This window comes from Equus asinus, chromosome 9, assembly GCF_041296235.1.
Source record: "Equus asinus isolate D_3611 breed Donkey chromosome 9, EquAss-T2T_v2, whole genome shotgun sequence".
Lineage (NCBI taxonomy): Eukaryota > Metazoa > Chordata > Mammalia > Perissodactyla > Equidae > Equus > Equus asinus.
This window is the reverse complement of record NC_091798.1, coordinates 65,020,646-65,032,263: the sequence shown is the minus strand read 5'-3', so window position 1 is coordinate 65,032,263 and position 11,618 is coordinate 65,020,646. Positions and strand designations below refer to the sequence as shown.

The window sequence follows — 11,618 nt, the reverse complement described above, 5'->3', positions numbered from 1 at the left end:
CAGACCCCTGCCAGAAGGAAGTCCATCAAACACTGCTGTACAGCTGGGCTCTCTGTTACAGCCTTCTTAGATCACAGTTCAAGGACTATAAAATTATGTACTCAGGAGCCTATTCCAGACTTCTTTAACAGCTGTGTTCTTTGCCATTAACACTAAATCCTCCAGGGGTTATATTATAGAAGTGATATGACTGCACAATTAAATATTAGAAATGACCACTGAGTATATCCTGTTTATTGTTTATGATTTACACGGAAAATGATGGATTGGGGTTGTAGAACAATAAACCAATCATTACATTTAGACCTGGGCATGTGAAAAACTTGCATTCCATTTTAACAGTTCATATATATTTAACAGCTTATATATAAATCCAGATCACAAATAATCTTAAGAATTAGAAGCTTAGAGATAAACAATTAAGAAACACAAAAGAGAACCACATGGATTTACCTTTAAATATCAGCATTGATATTACAAGAAAGAAGAAAATGTCTAAAAAAAATAAAATTATTAGGTTAAGTCACTTAACATATAATAGAGAAATAAGAGAAAGAACATTTTTATTAACATTTATACCTATTTCTAATTTACCTTCATATATTCTGATCTTTTTCAAAAGGATCCAAGATGTGATCAAAGAATATTTTGGCGTCTAAACTTATCAGCTTCAGTTTCTTACAACGAAAACCTTAAAATCTCAATTTTCTTTAAAAAAAAAAAATCTTACAACTTTTACTCAACTTTTCTCTTTCATAGCAGCTGTTTATAGAGAGCAGGGAGCCAAGAATGAAGGACAGAAACAGATGGAAAGCAAAAGTACAACAGCTATCTTGAGTTCAGCTCTCTCAACACTGCTGGCTGAGTTTGGAACCAAAACCTCTTAACAACTGGCAGATAATAGCTAAGCCTTAACAGGCAAAAAGAAATATTTTCTTTGGGACAGCTGCTATCTAGGAGAAGAAAACCAAGGTCCCTTAATACTGCCTAAATATAACGTGTGGCTTATTACAGAGAAATCTGTAGCAATGTCAATTTAACCAGTAAGTGTCACAACTGATCAATATTACTTAAAGGAAACAAATAACAACAACAAAAAAATCACATTAGCCACAAATTTCCAGAAACAAAACAAAATTTAAAAAATCACACTAACCACAAATTTCCACAATATACACAGAATTAATTTTAATCTGATCTGACTCCTTGACACTAACTGATCATCAATGAAATATGGCATGGAAAGATCACAGAGTAGAAAACAAGCCAAGATTAGTTTATATAACAGTGACTATATACATCAGAAGAAAAACATGCTAGCTAATGCAACATTAAGGCCTGAATATAAGCATTTCCAAAGTCACAGAAGCCCCAAAGAATCCCTAAATTACAAAGTCACCACATTACATGCATGCAATGTTCAGTTTTGTTTTACCCATAAAAGGATACACAGTATTTTGCTGTAAATACCAGACACATTTACAATATATGCAAAAATTAGAATGCAAGTGTTATGTTCCTTATATTTAAGCCTCAAATGTGCCAAGAGTGAAAATTCATTTATTTTTAAGAATGGAGAAAAGGGATGGAATATAAATAGAGAAATTACACAAATAAAATGGAATTTTGCATTTGGGAAGCCATATAAATATTCCTTTTACATGTCCAACCTAAATTATCAATGTACTACTTGCATGGATGTACACTCACTATGTGCTTTGCTATTTTACTTGCTCAAATAAGGTATTCTAACACCCAGCATTCTCTGGTGTTGACATCAAATCTGTAAGTTAAATATGACATCCATGTTTGTACATACTTGCCTATTGGGTGTGATCACCTAAAGTGGAAAGCTATACAATCTCAGTTTGGGGTTATATAATTACAAAGATGACCCTGTGGGTCAAATTCCCATAAAAAGAATAAGGAAAGCTGATTTCCTCACTTTTGTAGAAGCTTGTGAACAACTCTTTTTGAGGGTAAATCTGAGCTCAGGATCTTCTTTTCTCTTTTACAGAGAGGAAAACAAAGGAAACGTGTTAAACGTTCAGTTCTGTTCGCACAGTCACTAGGCAATCATATAATCTACTGCCTTTTCACCATTGGCTTAATTTGAAACTATCTACTTTTGTTTTAGTCCAGGTAAATAATTTTGCCAAAATAAATTAGTGTAAAGAAACAAATGCTGATAATGTAAGATTAATAATCCTTGTTCAGGAATACTTTAAAGGAATAAATTATAACACAGTAAGGTTTAGATATGACGTAAAAAGGTATGACCAAATCTGACCCATACCCCGTCATTTTTAAGCTTTATACAGGGTAGTACTATTTAACCTTCTAGTTTTTTAAGGATTCAGATTTTCCTGTGGGATACAAATAACAACTGTTTAAACACTTTATGAATGTTTTTGGACTTTCCAAAATATTTCAGAACCAAAATTACCTTAAACTAACTATACGAAATATTTATTAAACAAATGTGCCATGAGTGTTTTGGACCATCAAGTATAATTTTAAGCAAGTAGAAAGGATTTCATAAGGCCATCTAATTCATCTCCTTGTACCAAGCACTGAGCACACTAGTTGTTCATATGCTTTACTAACCTTACTGCCATACTAGCCATAGCAGAGCATTCATACGCTTTACTAACCATACTTTAAGCACATCCACCATTAAAAAAATTATTTATTTTACTACTTAACCATTTTAGATTACATTTAAGATTTAAAAATTTTGTGATGCTCTAGCCAGAATTTTAGCTTTTGTTTTGGCATTCTAAAAATCCTAATTTTAAACAAAGATGGAAGAGTAAACACCTTCCTAAAAAACCACTCAGTATTATGAACTAAGCGGTTTTGATGTAGCAAAAGCAAAGGGACCAGTGAAAAAGTATGCTTTAGAATTCTTTTTATTTCCAATGAAACCAAATTTTACTACTGTTGTGATCATAGTCTTTACATTTGATGCAAATAGGAGAGCTTAATTATAATCACTTAGTGGCAGTAATTCAGACAAAACCAATAATGTGTGCCACATAGATGATTATTTCTTCTGGAGAGAGTTAAGTGATAAGCTTGACTTTACAATTAATATCAACATATTCAACTAAAGAAAATGGATGCACTGCTTCAACATTCAGCTTGAAAATGTTTAGTACTTTCTGCAAACCTAAATTTAGTTTAGAAAGGTTAATATTCTCTTTCTAAACTATGGCATAGACTATATATAGCATTTTTAATATATTTATATATAATTATTTGCACATCAGTTTCAGAAGGAATTTGCAGATTGATAGACTGATCTTATTCAAGTGTTGAAGTTTAGGGGGCTTCTGTGGTACTGTCATTTGAGGGTGGGGCATCGTGATCAGGCTCGGAGGAAGCAGCTGCAGAAGCTTCAATAACCGCAGGCGGAAAATGACGGCGGCACACAGGGCATGTTCCCGACTGGAGGGAGAAAAAAACAAGTTCACAGCCAATGGAAAGGTTTTAACTGCCACACAAGTATCTTAATGAAGAAAAAACAGTATCATTACCCTAGAAACAAATCAAATAACTTAAAAACAAAGACTAAGTAAACTCCAAATTCACACAATACAGAGAAGCAAAATTCTGATGCTATTTCCTCTTCATCCTAATCAGACTCTAATTTCTTTGAGGGTAAACAGTGTTTCTTAATCATGTTTGTATCGTTTAGGTCACTCACCTTTCATTTAGTGAGTATTAACTGAGAGTCTGCTACACTCTCTACTCAGCATTGGTGCCACAGTAGAGGGTGAGCAAGGCCTCACAGGGCATGTCCCCACCTGAACTGAATTATTACTATTTAATCTATGATGCATATATTAGAGTAAACCACAGACCTAATTAATGCAAATATTTATTATACCAAATCATCCCCCTAGGACCTCTGTCGCATATACTAAAACCTCGCTTTAGAGTAGCACAGATATGTCAAAGCAGATGGACCTCAGCCCTTCTTTATAAGGCATATAAGTACTTTTCAAAAAGATATGGAAGGTTAGGTGCCTTCCAAATGATAAAACAAATCAACCATAGACCTGGGAGGGAAGGTGGGACAGGGAAAGAAGTTATAATGGGAGTACAACATTTTAGGACCAAGGGAAGATTATAGAGACATGTCATCCGTGATAGATTATCCCCTCACAAATCTGGTCTTCTTGCTGAAGAGCTCTCTCTGACAGAAAGCAGGGTGAAGAAATCACACTGGTGAAGGTGACAAAAATTTGTATCTCGAGAGCCTTTTTCCCAGAGGAAAGGCTTTACACTAAGCTGTTTCCTGACAGGAGAGAGACTAAAGAGATTACTAGGGTTACAGCAAAGGGTAATAGGGTTATAGCAAAGGCAATGACAATTCAAGGCTGTACAACATATATGATGTTTACAATTCAAGAATTTAATTCAACAAACATTTATTACGCACTTGCCATATAGACTGGGCTCTAAAAGCAACATTTTAGAGTCAGATAGATGAGTGAAGTCTCAATCAACTAGATACTAACTGTGTAACCTGAATGAGTAACAATCCTCGGAAAATGGGCATAAGGATATCAACATGTCCCAAAGTTACTGTGAGGAATAAATGGGAAAACACACGTGAATCATCTAGCAGTGCTTGACACACAGCAGGCACACAAAACACCAGATCCTTCTTAAGGCTCTGATACCATCATGGGAGTTTAAAGAAAAGGGCTATTAAGGATAGAAAAGGTGGAATTTAAGCCAGACCTACCTAGATCATCTCATCTTACAGATGGTATGGAGAAAGACCACATGAGGCTAAGTAAACATGAGCAAATGTACAGAGGAGCAAATCTGAAGAGACAGGCTGGGGACTAGATCATAGAAGGCCTTGAAAGCTAAGACAGAAACTTTAGATTTTATAAAGGAATAGTGAACATTTCTGCATTGGATTTTAGAAATTTTAAGTAGAGTTTTGACAGAGATGAAGAGGTAGTAGAAGGGGAGAAGAACAAAGAAAGAGAAAGGCAAGAAAAGAAGGGAGGAAGGAGAAGAAAGGGGGGCAACAAGGAAAGGAGTGGTTGTAGGGAAAAGAGGGAGCTATACCCATAAGTAAATAAGCTGGGAAAATGATTTGGGCATTTCTACTGAACTGTATGAAAATATCCTTTATGCACATAGAGTTCATAGAGAAGACTTAAGGAAAACTCTTTTTTCCTTAAGTAATTCAAATATACTTAAAAATTATTGGGTAAATATTTAAGGACAGTATATAAAAATTTGAATAGGAGGTACTTGGTAAGTTATTAAATATTTCTCATATACATTTTCAGAGACACCAATCCGTATTAGCAGAACAGCTGTATATTCTTACAGTACTCTGAGTAGTGCCAAAGACTTCTTTGCTTGAAATACTTCTGAAAACACCAGATTTCAGGGATATGATTAAAGATCTAATTACTTTATCTTAAAATGATTTTTTTGATATTTAATCATTTCTGAAAATGATTAACTATCTTAAGTAGTTAGTGTTGTCTATATTGTTTTACAGACAATGTCAGTAAAGTAAAACAGTTCAATATTAATCTGTAATCATTAAAAGGCAGCCCATTTTTAACACTGAATTACAAAGTACTACAAAGTATGTAGTTAAATAAAATAGGCTTAAAAGACTGCCACCATCAATCAACTTTTAGGAGAAACTATTAAAATATTAATTTAAAAGAAGTAGATCTAAAACTTACCTTCTGTAGCCAAATTGAGACACAAGGTTTGTGAAAGAAATGGTGACAGGGTAACTCTGTTGCTATGTCATCCTTAATGTATTCACTGCAACAGATTGGACAGCACTGCTCCTGACCAATAGCTGAAAACAACAAGTAATTGGATCTATCAATCCCAGAAAGTTCAACTTTAATAAAACTGAAAATCAACATATTAACTCATAGATGATACCTATGAAAAACAAAAGTACCAGACTTTGATCAATTAATTGGCAAACATGTTTCTGTCTAATACGTGACAATTTGGAATTTAATAAACATTGCTTTTGTAGAAAAGCTGACTAGGGAACATCTGTCCCAGCCTATCATTTGATAAATTAAAAATATTCTAGGTGAAGTTTCTTAGAATCTGGTTTCACAGAAAACCTAATGAAAGTTTCTAATAGTATTTTATCTTTTAGGTATGTTGATAACAGACATGTACGGTGTCATTTGACGTTCAAGATCCACCTTGCCCTTACCAGTGTGATCTTCGAGAACAAGGGTTTCTGGAAGACCATCAATGCTCTCCTTACTAGCTGGTGGATTGGCTACCTCAACATCCACTGCAAGAGATTCTAAATGTGCCAGGGCAGTCTGAAAAAGAAAAGTCACAGTTCTTTGTTAGAAAACACTTTAAAACAGTACTAGAAAACTATTTTTAAAGTTATCTTCCAAAATTACATATACCATTATTCTCTTCCTGTTAAGCTTCTTTTGCTTCACTCTCCTGCTCTTTTTGCCTCATTGCAAAAGGAACCATCATCACTACCCTCAAATCAAAACATGAAAAAACATACCAAAAAAAAGCTCTACTTTTCACAAGTACAACAAAAATCTACCTTGTCTCAATAACCATCTACTTGCTCATTATATACATATTTGCAGAAGAGCAGTTATCTCTTCCAACTTATGAGCTCCTGTGTAGAATCAGTAACATGAAAGAAAGTAAACATTTTAGGCAGGTTCAACTCACGGAAGATAAAATGTGGCTGAGGTTACCAGATGTTCAAGGTCTGGAAGCAAATAATACATTCCTGAATGGCTATATATACTAATGGTATAGAGTTAGCAAACCCACATTACTAGCTCACTAGTATTACTAGGTTATCTGGATTGCGAACTTTAAGGGTTCAAATGTCTGTATAAAGTTACTATTCTAACAAGGATGGAAAGAATATCAGATCATATGACCATCTAGTATGAGTCACTCTCATTCTTTTATGGTTTGATTAGCCCTTTGGGCTAAAATTAGATTCTAACTGCAGGTAGGACATATTTGCAAGAACAAATATCCACTGACAGATCAAAACAACCCAAATATCCATTGACAGATAAATGGATACACAAAATGTGGCTGGTAAACGTAAATAGATAGTGAAATTCAGAATACTCTGATACTGTAATATGGTGGTGTGTTAACCACTTTACTCAAGTATAAAGGTTAAAGGACAAGAGTATTAAAAGTAACTATAGCTACAATAATTTGTTAATGAATATGTAATAATAAAAAGAAGTAAATGTGACATGAAAAACAAAAGGAGGAATAAAAGCATAGAGTTTTTGCATGCAATTGAAGTTAAGCCGTTATCAGCAAAAAATAAACTGTTAAGATGTTTTATGTAAGCCTCATGGTAACCACAAAGCAAAAGCACACATTAGATTCACAAAAGACAAAGAGAAGGGACTCAAAGAATACTACTATAGAGAATCATCAACTCACAAAACAAGGCAGCAAGAGAGGGAGAAAGGAACAAGAAAATTACAAAACAACCAGACAAGAATTAATAAGACGGCATGAGCAAGTCCTTATCTATCAATAATTACTCTAAATGTAAATGGACTAAATTCTCCAATCAAAAGGCAAAGAGTGGCTGGATGGGTTAAAAAATAAGACCCAATTATATGCTGCCTATGAGACTCACTTCAGCTTTAAGGATGCATAAATGATCAGAGTGAGGGAAATTCTTCAATATAAGTGGAAACATAAGAGCTGGGCTAGCTATACTTACATTAGACAAAATAGACTTTAAGCCAAACACAGTAACAAGAGACAAAGAAGGTTATTACATAATGATAAAGAGTCAACTCATCAAGAGGATATAATCATCATAAATAAACATGCACCCAACATCAGAGCACCTAAGTACACTGAGCAAATAAAAATAGATATGAAGTGAGATCAGACACTAATACAATTAAGTAGAGGACTTTAATACCTTACTTTCAACAATGGAAAGATCATCCAGACAGAAAATCAAAAAGGAAACTTTGGACTTGAACTATACTTTAGATAAAATGGACCTAACAGACACATAGAGAACATTTCACACAGCAATAGCAGAATACACATTCTTCTCAAGTGCACACAGAACATTCCCCAGGATAGATCACAAAATGAGTCTCAGCAAATTTAAGACGACTGAAATCATACCAACTATCTTTTCTGACCAAAATGGCAAGAAATGAAAAATCAGTAACAGGAAGAAAACTGGAAAATTCACAAATATGTGGAAATTAAACAACACTGTCTTAAACAACCAATGGGTCAAAGAAGAAATCAAAAGATATCTTGAAACAAACAAAAACGGAAAGACAACATGCAAAAACTTACGGGATGAAGCAAAAGCGGTTCTAAGAGGGAAGCCTCCTATAGCAATAAATGCCTACATTAATAAAAAAAAAGAAAGATCTCAAACAACCAACCTAACTTCATACCTCAAGGAACTAGAAAAGAACAAACTAAGCCAAAAGAGAGCAGAGGGAAGGAAATAATAAAGGTCAGAGGAGAAATAAATGAAGTAGAGACCAGAAAAACAATAGAAAATATCAACAAAACTAAGAGCTAGTTTTGAAAACACAAAATGAACAAACCTTCACCTAAACTAAGGAAAAAGAGAAAACTAAAATAAAATCAGAAATAAAAGAGAAGACATTACAAGTGATACCACAGAAATAAAAAAGGTCATAGGAGACTATCATGAACAATTATACACCAACAAATTGGATACTCTAGAAGAAATGGGTCAATTCATAGAAACATACAATCTACAAAGAATGAATCATGAAGAAATAGAAAATCTGAACAGACCAATACAAGTAAGGAGATTGAATCAGTAATCAAAAATCTCCCAACAAAGAAAAGGTTGGATCAGATAGTTTCCTGAAAAATTCTATCAAATACCTAAAGAAGAATTAATGTCAATCCTTCTCAAAGTCTTTCAAAAATTGAGGCAGAGGGAACACTTCCAAATTCATTTTACGAGACCAGCATTATCCTGATACCCAAGCTAGAACACTACAAGAAAAGGACAGCCTAATAGCCCTGACCAACACAGATGCAAAAAATCCTCAACAAAATACCAGCAAACCAAATTTAAAAAGATTATGCAGCACAATCAAGTGGGATTTATCCCTGAGATGCAAGGATGGTTCAACATATGCAAATCAATAAAAGTGATACATCACATTTATAGAATGGAAGATAAAAATCATATGATCATCTCAATAGGGGCAGAAAAAGTATTTGACAAAATTCAAATTTTTATCCTTTCATGAGAAAAACTCTCAACAAATTGGGTATAGAAGGAACATACCTTGACATAATAAAGGCACACATATATGACAAGCCCACAGCTAACATCATAATCAACAGAGAAATGTTTAAAGCTTTTCCTCTAGATCAAGAATAAGACAAGGGTGCCCACTCTCACCACTCCTATTCAACGTAGTACTAGAAGTCCTCACCAGAGCAATCAGGCAAGAAAAAGAAATAAAAGGCATCCAAATCTGAAAGGAAGAAGTAAAAACTCTTTGTTTGCAGATATAATCTTATAGACAAAAAATCTTAAACACTCGTCCAAAAAATGTTAGAACTAATCAATGAATTTGGTGAAGTTGCAGGACACAAAATCAACATGTAGAAATCAGTTGCTTCTATACATTAACAATAAAATATCTGAAAAAGAAATAAAATAATCTCATTCACAATAGCATCAAAAACAATAAAACACTTAAGAATAATCTTAATCAAGATGAAATTTATGCATATTGAAAACTATAAGACTTTGAGGAAAGAAACTGAAGGTACAAATAATAGAAAAGATATCCCATGTTCATGGACTAGAAGAATCAAGATTGTTAAAATGTCCATTCTACCATTACCCAAAGCAATCTACAGATTTAATGCAACCCTTATCAAAATTCCAATGGTATTCTTCACAGAAATAGAAAAAACAATCCTAAAATTTGTATGGAACAGCAAAAGACCCTGAACAGGAAAAGCAAAGAACAAGGGTGGAGGTCTCACACTTCTTGATTTCAAATTGTACTATGAAACTACAGTAATCAAAACAGTGCAACACTGGCACAAAAACAGAGATCAACAGAAGAAAATCAAGAGCCCAGAAACTAACCCTGGCATATATGGACAAGGGAGCCAGGAATACTCTATGAGAAAAGAAATACTCATTCTTCAATGAATGGTGCTGGAAAACCAGATAATCACATGCATGAAATTAGACTTTACATCACTCACAAAAGTTAACTCTAAACGGATTAAAGACATAAACAAAAGACCTGAAACTGTAGAAGTCTAAGAAAACATTGGGTTGACACTCGTCTTGGCAATGATGTTTTAGATATGACAACAAAAGCATAAGCAGGAAAGGCAAAAATAAATAAGTGGACTGTATTAAACTAAAAAGACTCTGCATAACAAAAGAAACAATAAAGAAAATGGAAAGCAAATCTATGGAATGGGAGAAAATATTTGTAAATTATCTATCTGATAAGGGGTTAATATCCAAAACATACAAGAAACTCAAACGACTCAATAGCAAAAAGATCTGATTAAAAAATGGGCAGAGGACCTGAATAGACATTTTTCCAAAAAAGCTATACGAAAGGCCAACAGGTACATGAAAAGATGCTCAACATTACTAATCATCAAGGAAATGCAAATCAAAATCACAATGAGATATCTCACACCTGTTAGAATGGTTATCATCAAAAGATAAGAAATAAGTGTTGGTGAAGTTGTGAAGATAAGGGAACTCTTATGCACTATGCTGGTAATGTAAATTGGTACAGCCACTATAGAAAACAGTATAGAATTTCCTAAAAAATTAAAATAGAACTATCATATGAGCCAACAATCCCACTTCTGCGTATATATCTAAAGGAAATGAAATCAGGATCTCGAAGAGATATCTGCACTCCCATGTTCACTACGGCATTATTCACAATAGCCAAGATATGGAAACAACCTATGTGTCCATCAAGAGAAGAATGAATAAAGATGTAGCATGTATACACAATGGAATATTATTCAGCCATGAGAAAGGAAATCTTGTCATTTGCAACACAACATGAACGGACATTGAGGACATTATGCCAAGTAAAGTAAGTCAGAGAAACACAAATATTGTATGATACAACTTATATGTGGAATCTAAAAAAGCTGAACTCATAGAAACAGAGAATGGAATGATGGTTGCTAGGGGCTGGGGAGTGGGAAAAATTGGGAGATGTGGATCAAAGGGTACAAACTTCTAGTTATAAAATGAGTAAGTTACTGAAATCTAATGTACAGCGCAGTGATTATAGTTAACAATACTGTATTATATACTTAAAAGCTGCTAAGAGAGTAGATCTTAAATGTTCTCACCACAAGAAAGAAATAGTAATTACGTGTCGTGATGGAGGGGTTAACTAAACCTACTGTGATAATCTTTTTACAATATATATACGTGTATCCAATCAACACATTGTACACCTTAAACTTACACAATCTTATATGTCAATTATATCTCAATAAAGCTAAAGAAAATGTAGTGTATATATATATAATGGAATATTATTCAGCCTTGA

General features: G+C 33.8%; 1 protein-coding gene across 1 annotated transcript in view; it reads right to left on the bottom strand.

Moving 5' to 3' along the window:
• Positions 1–203: 203 nt before the first annotated feature.
• PJA2 (praja ring finger ubiquitin ligase 2) overlaps positions 204–11,618 on the bottom strand; it is a 71,743-nt gene continuing 60,328 nt past the window's right edge. The window contains exons 8-10 of the mRNA XM_014843188.3: positions 6,230–6,344; positions 5,730–5,851; positions 204–3,450 (exon numbers count right to left, since the gene is read on the bottom strand). Of these exons, the coding sequence (XP_014698674.1) occupies positions 3,325–3,450; positions 5,730–5,851; positions 6,230–6,344 (363 nt within the window). The 3' untranslated portion in view covers positions 204–3,324. The remainder of the gene's footprint in view (positions 3,451–5,729; positions 5,852–6,229; positions 6,345–11,618) is intronic.